Below are 13,120 nucleotides of genomic sequence, written 5' to 3' on the forward strand. Positions count from 1 at the left end.
ATAGGCCGGTTAGTCTTACATCGGTGGTGGGCAAATTAGTAGAATCAATCCTGAGAGATAGGATTAACTGTCATGTGGAAAGGCATGGACTAGTCAGCGATGGTCAGCATGGATTTGTTAAAGGAAGGTCTTGCCTCACAAATTTGATTGAATTCTTTGAGGAAGTGACCAGAAGGGTTGATGAAGGTAGTGCAGTGGATGTTGTGTACATGGATTTTAGCAAGGCATTTGACAAGGTCCCACATGGCAGATTGGTCAGGAAAGTAAAAGCCCATGGGATTCAGGGTAATGAGGCAAACTGGATAAAAGGTTGGCTTTGTAACAGGAAATAAAGGGTAATGGTCGATGGATGTCCTTGCGAATGGAAAGTTGTCTCAAGTGGTGTTCCACAGGGCTCGGTGTTGGGACCCTTGCTGTTTGTGTTATATATTAACGATTTGGACGTGAACGTGGGGGGCACGATTGGGAAATTTGCAGATGATACAAAGATTGGCCGAGTAGAGGATAGTGTAGAGGATAGCCATAATCTCCAAAACGATATAGATGGGTTGGTGGAGTGGGCAGTAAAGTGGCAGATGGATTTTAACATAGAGAAGTGTGAGGTCATTCACTTAGGAAGGTCAAACAGTGACAGGGATTACACAATAATTGGGAATATACTAAGAGGGGTAGATGAAGTCAGAGATCTTGGCGTACAAGTACACAGGTCCCTGAAGGCAGCAATTCAAGTAGACGAGGTTGTAAAGAAGGCATATGGAATGCTCTCCTTCATTGGCAGAGCTTTAGAATATAACAGTAAGGATATAATGTTGGAATTGTATAAAACACTGGTGAGGCCACAACTGGAGTATTGTGTGCAGTTCTGGTCACCACATTACAGGAAGGACGTAATAGCTCTGGAGAGAGTGCAGAGGAGGTTTATGGGAATGTTGCCAGGGTTAGAAAAGTGTAGATACGAGGAGAGATTGGATAGGTTGGGGTTATTTTCCCTGGAACAAAGAAGGCTGAGAGGTGACTTGACTGAGATGTACAAAATTATGAAGGGAATAGATAGAGTGGACAGGATAAAATTGTTTCCCTTGATGGAGAATTCTAGAACCAGGGGACACAGATTCAAGATAAGTGGCAGAAGGTGTAGGGGGGACATGAGGAAGAACTTTTTTACACAGAGGGTGGTGGGTGTCTGGAATTCGCTGCCCAAGTTGGTGGTAGAGGCAGAAACTGTAAACTCTTTTAAAAAGTACCTGGATCTGCACCTAAAGTGCTGTAAGCTGCAGGGCTATGGGCCGGGTGCAGGAAGGTGGGATTAGAAAGGGCACCTGGGTGTCCTCGGGCTGGCATGGACAAGATGGGCCGAATGGCCTCCTCCTGTGCTGTCACTGTTCTCTGGTTCTGTGGGTTGTGCGGAGGTGGGGAGACACAGTTTGTGTGATTCGTGGTTTCTTTGTTGCCCAGCTGTCCATCCACGAGACGGAAGACCTGAATGATAAGAGGTACCTGCTGGTGATGAAGGGAGCCCCGGAGAGAATCCTCGATCGATGCTCAACCATCATGATACAGGGCAAAGAGCAGCAACTGGACGAGGAGATGAAGGAGGCTTTCCAGAACGCATACATGGAGCTGGGCGGCCTGGGAGAACGGGTACTGGGTGAGTTTAACCGGGAGAGGAGGATGGGGGTGAGGTGCGGCGCTCCCTCAGTACTGACCCTCCGACAGTGCAGCGCTCCCTCAGCACTGACCCTCCGACAGTGCAGCACTCCCTCAGCACTGACCCTCCGACAGTGCAGCGCTCCCTCAGTACTGACCCTCCGACAGTGCAGCACTCCCTCAGTACTGACCCTCCGACAGTGCAGCACTACCTCAGTACTGACCCTCTGACAGTGCAGCACTCCCTCAGTACTGACCCTCTGACAGTGCGACGCTCCCTCAGTACTGACCCTCTGACAGTGCTGCACTCCTTCAGTACTGACCCTCTGACAGTGCAGCTCTCCCTCAGTACTGACCCTCCGACACTACAGCACTCCCTCAGTACTGACCCTTTGACAGTGCGGCACTCCCTCAGTACTGACCCTCCAACACTACAGCACTCCCTCAGTACTGACCCTCTGACAGTGCGGCACTCCCTCAGTACTGACCCTCCAACACTACAGCACTCCCTCAGTACTGACCCTCTGACAGTGCAGCACTCCCTCAGTACTGACCCTCCGACAGTGCAGCACTCCCTCAGTACTGACCCTCCGACAGTGCAGCACTCCCTCAGTACTGACCCTCCGACAGTGCAGCACCCCCTCAGTACTGACCCTCCGACAGTGCGGCACTCCCTCAGTACTGACCCTCCGACAGTGCAGCACCCCCTCAGTACTGACCCTCTGACAGTGCAGCACTCCCTCAGTACTGACCCTCCGACAGTGCAGCACCCCCTCAGTACTGACCCTCCGACAGTGCAGCACTCCCTCAGTACTGACCCTCCGACAGTGCAGCACTCCCTCAGTACTGACCCTCCGACAGTGCAGCTCTCCCTCAGTACTGACCCTCCGACAGTGCGGCACTCCCTCAGTACTGACCCTCCGACAGTGCGGCACTCCCTCAGTACTGACCCTCCGACAGTGCAGCACTCCCTCAGTACTGACCCTCTGACAGTGCAGCACTCCCTCAGTACTGACCCTCCGACAGTGCTGCGCTCCCTCAGTACTGACCCTCCGACAGTGCAGCACTCCCTCAGTACTGTCCCTCTGACAGTGCCGCACTCCCTCAGTACTGACCCTCCGACAGTGCAGCACTCCTACTGACCCTCCGACAGTGCAGCACTCCCTCAGTACTGACCCTCCGAAAGTGCAGCGCTCCCTCAGTACTGACCCTCCGACAGTGCAGCACTCCCTCAGTACTGACCCTCCGACAGTGCAGCACTACCTCAGTAATGCACTGGAGCATCAGCCTAGGTTCCTGCACTGGAATCTCTGGAGTGGGATTCGAGCCCCAGAACCCTGCAGCTCGGAGGCAAGAGTTTAGCAAACGCTGACTCCTCGCACTCGGGTCTGAGATTGGTGCTTCCAATGAAGAAGCTTTCAGATTGAGGTAGGGAGTGATTCCGGGTGTCAGTAACCAGTGGGGCACAGATTTACAGGGGCCAGCGGAAGGAGCCAGGCGGATATTTGTGGAAACCTCTGATGGGGCGTCTGCGCTGGCCTTCAATCGGTTAAATAATCCGGTGTGGATACAGATTTACCGGCAAGTTTTAAAAGCCGTATGGAGAAAGGCTGGGAGGGGAAGCGATTGCAGGGAGAAGGGGGAAGGCAATGCGAGTGGGACTGTGTTGATTGGAAGTGGATGGGCTGAATGGTCTCTTTCTGTGCCGCACTGGGAGAGCACGCCTGGTGGACTGCGCCCGGTTCCTCTTTACTTCAGGAGGGACAGAATTCCATTGGGAATGAGTTGAGAGAAGTGTTGCTGGGCTGATTCCTGGGATGACAGGGGGGGTTTATCTTGTGAGGACATCTCGAGCAGGGTTGGGGCCTGTGCCCATTGGAGTTTAGAATGGGAGGGGATCTTATTGAAACAGATAAAATCCTGAGGGAGGGCGTTTGAGAGGGTGGAGGCTGGGAGGCTGTTTCCTCTGGTGGGGCAATCGAGAACGAGAGGGAGTGGGGGGTGGGGGCACAGTTTAAAAATAAGTGGGGGGTCTCCCATTTATGATGGAGATGAGGAGAAAGCTTCCTCTCTTGCGGAGGGGGGTGTATCAGTCTGTGGAATTCCACCCCCCCCCCGGAGAGCAGTGGGGGCTGGGTCACCGGATATATTCAAGGGCGAGTCAGACAGATTTCGGATCGACAAAGAGTCGTTGGGGAGGAAAGTGACCACAACCAGATCAGCCCTGATTGTACTGAATGGGGGAGCAGGTTCGAGGGGCCGAATGGCCTCCTCCCTGCCTCTTGTTCGATGTGGGATGGGGCGAGGAGAGCTCCTGCTGATGGGTTCCTGTCTGTCTCCCTCCGCTCCCCAGGTTTCTGCCACTTCTTCCTCCCTGAGGAGCAATTCCCGAAGGGCTTCGCTTTCGACACAGACGACGTGAACTTCACCATCGAGAACCTGTGCTTCATCGGCTTGATGTCCATGATCGACCCCCCGAGGGCAGCCGTGCCCGACGCCGTGGGCAAATGCCGGAGCGCGGGCATCAAGGTACCCAGCGGGAGGAGGAACCCCACCCCCCAGACAACAGGGAGAGGTGTGGGGTCAGAATAAGGCAGCGCAGAGGGGGCGGAGAGAACATGAGGCTCAGGGTAGAGAGAGAGAGACAGAGAGAGAGAGTCAGCACCTTCAGGGGAGGGGGAGAGAGAGTCAGCACCTTCAGGGGAGGGGGAGAGAGAGTCAGCACCTTCAGGGGAGGGGGAGAGAGAGTCAGCACCTTCAGGGGAGGGGGAGAGAGAGTCAGCACCTTCAGGGGTGGGGGAGAGAGAGTCAGCACCTTCAGGGGAGGGGGAGAGAGAGTCAGCACCTTCAGGGGAGGGGGAGAGAGAGTCAGCACCTTCAGGGGAGGGGGAGAGAGAGTCAGCACCTTCAGGGGTGGGGGAGAGAGAGTCAGCACCTTCAGGGGAGGGGGAGAGAGAGTCAGCACCTTCAGGGGAGGGGGAGAGAGAGAGTCAGCACCTTCAGGGGAGGGGGAGAGAGAGTCAGCACCTTCAGGGGAGGGGGAGAGAGAGTCAGCACCTTCAGGGGAGGGGTTTGGGGGAATGGGAAACCAATTTAGACTCCGGGTGGGAGTTGCCGAGCCGGGGGTGGGGTGGGTGGGGGTTTGAACTCGGCAGCCCGAGGCCTAACTCTCGGTTCCCCACAGGTTATCATGGTGACTGGAGACCACCCGATCACAGCCAAGGCCATCGCCAAGGGAGTGGGGATCATATCGGAAGGAAATGAGACAGTGGAAGATATCGCTGCCCGGCTGAATATCCCAGTCAGCCAGGTCAACCCACGGTGAGAGGCCGGAGACGCACATTCTCATCCAGTCTCACAGCACCTCACATCATCCCGAACCCTTTCATCAGCTTCACTTTGTGAAGTGTGGACCCTGTTGTCATTCAGAAAATGCAGTGAACATTCGGCGCAGAGCAAGATTCCACAAACAGCAATAAGATATACCGGGGAATTTAATTTCACCATGTTGGCTGGGGAATAAATATTGGGCCCATACACAAGGGTAAACTTCCCCATTCCTCCAAGAGTAACTGTGGGACCTTCCATATCCAGGCAAAATGGCCAATCGGGATTAGCTTTAACACCTCAACCGAGAAATAGCACATTGGACAGTGCAGCATCCCCTCTGTACTGACCCTCTGACAGTGCGGCACTCCCTCAGTACTGACCCTCTGACAGTGCGGCACTCCCTCAGTACTGACCCTCTGACAGTGCAGCAGTCCCTCAGTACTGACCCTCCGACAGTGCGGCACTCCCTCAGTACTGACCCTCTGACAGTGCAGCACTCCCTCAGTACTGACCCTCTGACAGTGCAGCACTCCCTCAGTACTGACCCTCTGACAGTGCAGCACTCCCTCAGTACTGACCCTCTGACAGTGCAGCACTCCCTCAGTACTGACCCTCCGACAGTGCGGCATTCCCTCAGTACTGACCCTCCGACAGTGCGGCATTCCCTCAGTACTGACCCTCCGACAGTGCGGCATTCCCTCAGTACTGACCCTCCGACAGTGCGGCATTCCCTCAGTACTGACCCTCCGACAGTGCGGCACTCCCTCAGTACTGACCCTCCGACAGTGCAGCACTCCCTCAGTACTGACCCTCTGACAGTGCAGCACCCCCTCAGTACTGACCGTCTGACAGTGCGGCACTCCCCCAGTAGTTGCTGGTTTCGAATGCCTCTATCATATCACCCAGTTAACCTGCTCTGCGCTATGGAAAACAATCCCAGCTTCTCTCGTCGCTGTGTGTAAACCAATTCCCTCAGTCCTGGAACCATGCTGCTGAATCACCTCCCCACCCTCTCCGAGCCCTCAACTTCCTTCCTGAAGCGCCGATCCCAGAATTGCACCAGTCTTTTCTCTAGGGTTGAGTGTGACTTCCTTCCTTTTGTCCTCAGCCCCTTAATAAAGCCAATGATGCCATATGCTTTAGTAACTGAACTTCCCTTACGTAGCCACAACAAAATCTGTGCTCACACACCCATCAACCTCTCCCTCCCCATCATCCCCGTTAACACTCAGCTATTTAAATCATCGCTTGCTTATACAGAACTAGATTGTTACTGAAAAGAGAGACACCCTGTGGCAGCTTTTGGCCTTGCATAGTTCGCAAGAATACCATATGTAAAGGGAACAACAATTTATACTTCCTGAGAAGAGTGTGCTGATTGGTTGGCAATGGTCTCTGATTTGTAGACGCATTACCATGGAGAGAATGCACCAGGGAGCAATTAACTGCCAAGCTTTTGTTCAAACTCAAACCAGGCAGTTCAACTCTGATTGGTCAAGGCATTGCCATGGGGAATGAACCAGGGAATGGCTGTCCCCCAAGCTTTTGATTCGTTGAAAAAGGCTCAAAGCATGGACACGTTCCCTTCGGTCTGCAAAGGACAGGGCCCTGTGTGCGTGAATATGTGTGGCGCTCCTAGCATGTGTAAGTGGGCCACACCACGATCCCCCACTGATAAATCTAAAATTGGTTTCCAGTGTAATTCCCATCACAATCAGGATTGTTTGGCCGGTTCTGTCCAATTGCAGAATCGCATCGATAGCCGGACGCCGTGTTTTGGTTTTGGCGAGCAGGGGCTGGTTGGGCACACCCCATACTTGGCCTGTCGCTAATAGCGGAAGCAACGTGCTATTTTGGTCCGATCCGCCAGTCTTCGGGATGCGCAGCCTACATACCTGACATCACACCAGCACTCCAATTCATGCACTGTGTTGCATTCTCCATGGCAACGCCTCCACCAATCAGAGACCACTTGCCAACTAATCAGCGCTCTCTTCTCATGCAGTGTAAATTGTTGTTCCCTTTACGACTGGCAATTTTTGCGCATTGTCCTGGTGAGTGCAAGACAAAATAACTTTGACAGCATGTCTCTTTTCTTCAGCAATTCTGCTATTTTCATCTCTATTGGCTTTCTTCATTCTCCCTGTCCTGGTCTTGTTGTTCCAGAGATGCCAAGGCATGTGTGATCCACGGAACTGACCTGAAGGATCTTACTGGGGAGCAGATTGATGACATCCTGAGGAATCACACGGAAATTGTCTTCGCCCGAACCTCACCACAACAGAAACTCATCATCGTGGAGGGCTGCCAGAGGCAGGTCAGAGTCCAGAGAGTGAATGACCAACCAATGGAGGGCTGTCAGAGGCAGGTCAGAGTTCAAAGAGTCGATAATCGCCCAATAGAGGCGCCAGGGACCAAGGTCAGAGTTCAGAGAGGAAATAACCAGCCATTGGAGAGGCGAGAGAAAGGTTGGAGTTCAGGAAACAAATAATCATCCAATGTGGAGGCCAGAGACAGGTCAAAGTTCAGCGTGCATATAAACAGCCAATGGGACAGGGTCAGAGTTCAGAGAGTGAATAATCAGCCAATGGAGAGACCAAAGACTGGTCAGAGTTCAGAGCACGAATAACAAGCCAACAGAACGGAGGTCTATCTGAGACAAGTCGGAGTTCAATGTCCACCTCCCTAGGCTGCTATAGTCCCTGTGACTGGCGCCAGTGCCTCACTGAGTCTCTGTGTCTGTCTCCCTAGGGTGCTATTGTAGCATGACTGGTGCCAGTCCCTCACTGAGTCTCTGTGTCTGTCTCTCTAGGGTGCTATAGTCCCTGTGACTGGTGCCAGTCCCTCACTGAGTCTCTGTGTCTGTCTCCCTAGGGTGCTATAGTCCCTGTGACTGGTGCCAGTCCCTCACTGAGTCTCTGTGTCTGTCTCCCTAGGGTGCTATAGTCCCTGTGACTGGTGCCAGTCCCTCACTGAGTCTCTGTGTCTGTCTCCCTAGGGTGCTATTGTAGCTGTGACTGGTGCTAGTCCCTCACTGAGTCTCTGTGTCTGTCTCCCTAGGGTGCTATAGTCCCTGTGACTGGTGCTAGTCCCTCACTGAGTCTCTGTGTCTGTCTCCCTAGGGTGCTATAATCCCTGTGACTGGCGCCAGTCTCTGTGTCTGTCTCCATCGGGTGCTGTTGTAGCTGTGACTGGTGCTAGTCCCTCACTGAGTCTCTCTCCCTGTTGCTCTCCCTAGGGTGCTATTGTAGCTGTGACTGGAGATGGTGTCAATGACTCCCCTGCCCTGAAGAAGGCTGACATTGGAGTGGCGATGGGTATTGCTGGATCAGATGTATCCAAACAGGCAGCGGACATGATCCTGCTCGATGACAACTTTGCTTCTATCGTCACAGGAGTGGAGGAAGGTACGAGGTCAGAACGAGGGGTTAAGGTTCAGGGCAGTTTCTCTGAGGGACAGTGCGGTCTCTCTCTCTCTATCTCAGGGTCAGTGTGCCTCTCTCTCTCTCTCTCTCTCTCTCTCTCTCTCAGGGTCAGTGCGCTCTCTCTCTCTCTCAGGGACAGTGCGGTCTCTCTCAGGGACAGTGCGGTCTCTCTCTCTCTCAGGGTCAGTGCGCTCTCTCTCACTCTCTCTCAGCGACAGTGCGGTCTCTCTCTCAGGGTCAGTGCGCTCTCTCTCTCTCAGCGACAGTGCGGTCTCTCTCTCTCTCAGGGTCAGTGCGGTCTCTCTCAGGGTCAGTGCGCTCTCTCTCTCTCTCTCTCAGGGACAGTGCGGTCTCTCTCACTCTCTCTCAGCGACAGTGCGGTCTCTCTCTCAGGGTCAGTGCGCTCTCTCTCTCTCAGGGACAGTGCGCTCTCTCTTTCTCAGGGATAGTGCAGTCTCTCTCTCTCTCTCTCTCTCTCTCAGGGTCAGTGCGCTCTCTCTTTCTCAGGGTCAGTGCAGTCTCTCTCTCTCTCTCTCTCTCTCTCCCTCTCTCTCAGGGTCAGTGCGGTCTCTCTCTCTCTCTCAGGGTCAGTGCGGTCTCTCTCAGGGTCAGTGCAGTCTCTCTCTCTCTCTCTCTCTCTCTCTCAGGGTCAGTGCGGTCTCTCTCTCTCTCTCTCTCTCAGGGTCAGTGCGGTCTCTCTCAGGGTCAGTGCAGTCTCTCTCTCTCTCTCTCTCTCTCAGGGACAGTGCGGTCTCTCTCTCTCTCTCTCTTTCTCTCAGGGTCAGTGCAGTCTCTCTCGCTCTCCCTCTCTCTCTCTCAGGGTCAGTGCAGTCTCTCTCTCTCTCTCTCTCTCTCTCTCAGGGTCAGTGCGGTCTCTCTCTCTCTCTCTCTGGGATAGTGCAGTCTCTCTCTCTCTCTCTTTGGTTTGAATATTTACAAACAAAGCTTTACCATTGGTTGACAATTCCTTTTCCATGATTTGCTAATTGGGCTTTACCCACAGGTCGATTGATTTTTGACAATTTGAAGAAATCCATTGCCTACACATTGACCAGTAACATTCCGGAGATCACTCCCTTCCTACTCTTCATCATGGCCAATATTCCTCTGCCACTCGGAACCATCACCATCCTGTGCATCGACCTGGGAACGGACATGGTGAGTACCGCAATGCCCAGGAGTGATCTGTCACTGCCAGGCGCCTGTCAGCCAGTGGGTGTGCATGGAGAGGGGGAGGGTTATATGTGTGGGTAATTTGCGTATCACAGAATCACAGTGCAGAAGAGGCCCTTCGGCCCATCGAGTCTGCACTGACACATGAGAAACACCCGACCTACCTACCTAATCCCATTTACCAGCACTTGGCCCATGGCCTTGAATGTTATGACGTGCCAAGTGCTCATCCAGGTACTTTTTAAAGGGTGTGAGGCTACCCGCCTCCACCACCCTCCCAGGCAGTGCATTCCAGACCGTCACCACCCTCTGGGTAAAAATGTTTTTCCTCACATCCCCCCTAAACCTCCTGCCCCTCACCTTGAACTTATGTCCCCTCGTGACTGACCCTTCAACTAAGGGGAACAGCTGCTCCCTATCCACCCTGTCCATGCCCCTCATAATCTTGCACATCTCGATCAGGTCGCCCCTCAGTCTTCTCTGCTCCAACGAAAACAACCCAAGTCTATCCAACCTCTCCTCATAACTTCAATGTTTCATCCCAGGCAACATCCTGGTGAATCTCCTCTGCACCCCTCCAGTGCAATCACATCCTTCCTATAATGTGGCGACCAGAACTGCACACAGTACTCCAGCTGTGGCCTCACCAAGATTCTATACAACTCCAACATGACCTCCCTACTTTTGTAATCTATGCCTCGATTGATAAAGGCAAGTGTCCCATATGCCTTTTTCACCACCCCACTAACATGCCCCTCCGCCTTCAGAGATCTATGGACACACACGCCAAGGTCCCTTTGTTCCTCAGAACTTCCTAGTGCCATGCCATTCATTGAATACTTCCTTGTCAAATTACTCCTTCCAAAGTGCATCACCTTTCACTTTTCACCTCACACTGGCTTCCAGTCACTACAGCATCCTTCTGTCATCACCCTCTGTCTCCTACAACTAAGCCAATTTTGAATCCACCTTATCAAATTACCCTGTATCCCATGTGCATTTGCCTTCTTTATAAGTCTCCCATGTGGGACCTTGTCAAATGCTTTGCTGAAATCCATATAAACTACATCAACTGCACTACCCTCATCTACACACCTGGTCACCTCCTCAAAAAACTCAATCAAATTTGTTAGGCATGACCTCCCTCTGACAAAGCCATGCTGACTATCCCTGATCAAACCTTGCCTCTCCAAGTGGAGATAGATTCTCTCCTTCAGAACTTTCTCCAATAGTTTCCCTACCACTGACGTGAGACTCACTGGCCTGTAGTTCCCTGGCTTATCTCTACAACCCTTCTTAAATAGCGGAACCACATTAGCTGTTCTCCAGTCCTCTGGCACCTCCCCTGTGGCCAGAGAGGAATTAAAAATTTGGGTCAGAGCTCCTGCGATCACCTCCCTTGCCTCCCTCAGCAGCCTGGACACAAATCATCCAGAACTGGAGATTTGTCCACTTTTAAGCCTGCCAACACCTCCAATACCTTGTCACTCCCTGTATCAATTTGCTCAAGAACCTCGCAGTCTCTCTCCCCGAGTTCCATACCTTCATCCTCATTCTCTTGGGTGAAGACGGATGTGAAGTATTCGTTCAACACTCTACCGATGTCCTCTGGCTCCACCCATAGATTGCCCCCTTGTTCCCTAATGGGCTCTACTCTTTCCTTGGTTATCCTCTTCCCATTGATATACTTATAGAATATCTTGGGATTTTCCCTACTTTTACCAGCCAGAGCTTTCTCATATCCCCTCTTTGCTCTCCTAATTGCTTTCTTAAGCTCCACCCTGCACTCTCTGTACTCCACTAATGCCTCCGCTGATTTGCTCCCCTTGTACCAGCTAAAAGCCTCTCTTTTCCTTCTCATTGTAACCTGAATATCTCTGGTCATCCATGGTTCTCTGGGCTTGTTACTCCTTCCTATCGCCCTAGAGGGAACATGTTGAACCTGTACCCTCCCCATTTCCTTTTTGAACACCCCCACTGAACTCTGTAGATTTCCCCACAAGCAACTGTTCCCAGTCTACCTTGGCCAGATCCTGCCTTATTTTACTAAAATCCACTCTCCCCCCAATCCAAAATATTTTTTTGGAACTTGTCTATTTCTTTGTCCATAACAAACTTAAACTGCACTATGTTGTGGTCATTATTGCTGAAATGCTCCCCCACCACCACCTCAGCCACCTGTCCAGCTGTGTTGGTCAGTTCGGTACATGTGAGCAGGCACACGATGTGAGTGGGCGGTTGCCGGACTGTCGGAGGGTCAGTACTGAGGGAGCGCTGCACTGTCGGAGGGTCAGTACTGAGGAAGTACTGCACTGTCAGAGGGTCAATACTGAGGGAGTGCTGCACTGTCAGAGGGTCAGTACTGAGGGAGTGCTGCACTGTCAGAGGGTCAGTACTGAGGGAGTGCCGCACTGTCAGAGGGTCAGTACTGAGGGAGTGCTGCACTGTCAGAGAGTCAGTACTGAGGGAGTGCCGCACTGTCGGAGGGTCAGTACTGAGGGAGTGCTGCACTGTCGGAGGGTCAGTACTGAGGGAGTGCCACACTGTCGGAGGGCCAGTACTGAGGGAGTGCCGCACTGTCGGAGGGTCAGTACTGAGGGAGTGCTGCACTGTCGGAGGGTCAGTACTGAGGGAGTGCTGCACTGTCAGAGGGTCAGTACTGAAGGAGAGCTGCACTGTCAGAGGGTCAGTACTGAGGGAGTGCTGAACTGTTGGAGGGTCAGTACTGAGGGAGTGCCGCACTGTCGGAGGGTCAGTACTGAGGGAGTGCTGCACTGTCAGAGGGCCAGGAGTGCCACACTGTCGGAGGGTCAGTACTGAGGGAGTGCTGCACTGTCAGAGGGTCAGTACTGAGGGAGAGCTGCACTGTCAGAGGGTCAGTACTGAGGGAGTGCCGCACTGTCAGAGGGTCAGTACTGAGGGAGTGCTGCACTGTCGGAGGGTCAGTACTGAGGGAATGCCGCACTGTCAGAGAGTCAGTACTGAGGGAGTGCTGCACTGTCGGGGGGTCAGTACTGAGGGAGCGCTGCACTGTCGGAGGGTCAGTACTGAGGGAGTGCTGCACTGTCAGAGGGTCAGTACTGAGGGAGCGCCGCACTGTCGGAGGGTCAGTACTGAGGGAGTGCTGCACTGTCGGAGGGTCAGTACTGAGGGAGTGCTGCACTGTCGGAGGGTCAGTACTGAGGGAGTGCTGCACTGTCAGAGGGTCAGTACTGAAGGAGAGCTGCACTGTCAGAAGGTCAGTACTGAGGGAGTGCTGAACTGTTGGAGGGTCAGTACTGAGGGAGTGCCGCACTGTCGGAGGGTCAGTACTGAGGGAGTGCTGCACTGTCAGAGGGCCAGGAGTGCCGCACTGTCGGAGGGTCAGTACTGAGGGAGTGCTGCACTGTCAGAGGGTCAGTACTGAGGGAGAGCTGCACTGTCAGAGGGTCAGTACTGAGGGAGTGCCGCACTGTCAGAGGGTCAGTACTGAGGGAGTGCTGCACTGTCGGAGGGTCAGTACTGAGGGAATGCCGCACTGTCAGAGAGTCAGTACTGAGGGAGTG

General features: G+C 53.3%; 1 protein-coding gene across 1 annotated transcript in view; it reads left to right on the forward strand.

The window, feature by feature from the left end:
• Positions 1–9,560, forward strand: part of LOC144676809 (sodium/potassium-transporting ATPase subunit alpha-3-like) — a gene marked incomplete at its 3' end in the record, with an annotated part of 55,821 nt that extends 46,261 nt beyond the window's left edge. Inside the window, 6 exon segments of the mRNA XM_078537133.1 lie at positions 1,456–1,648; positions 4,001–4,176; positions 4,832–4,968; positions 7,144–7,294; positions 8,216–8,384; positions 9,406–9,560. Of these exon segments, the coding sequence (XP_078393259.1) occupies positions 1,456–1,648; positions 4,001–4,176; positions 4,832–4,968; positions 7,144–7,294; positions 8,216–8,384; positions 9,406–9,560 (981 nt within the window).
• Between the last annotated feature and the right edge of the window lie 3,560 nt (positions 9,561–13,120).

Source organism: Cetorhinus maximus, unplaced genomic scaffold, assembly GCF_964194155.1.
Source record: "Cetorhinus maximus unplaced genomic scaffold, sCetMax3.hap1.1 HAP1_SCAFFOLD_1946, whole genome shotgun sequence".
In the NCBI taxonomy this organism is placed as follows: domain Eukaryota; kingdom Metazoa; phylum Chordata; class Chondrichthyes; order Lamniformes; family Cetorhinidae; genus Cetorhinus; species Cetorhinus maximus.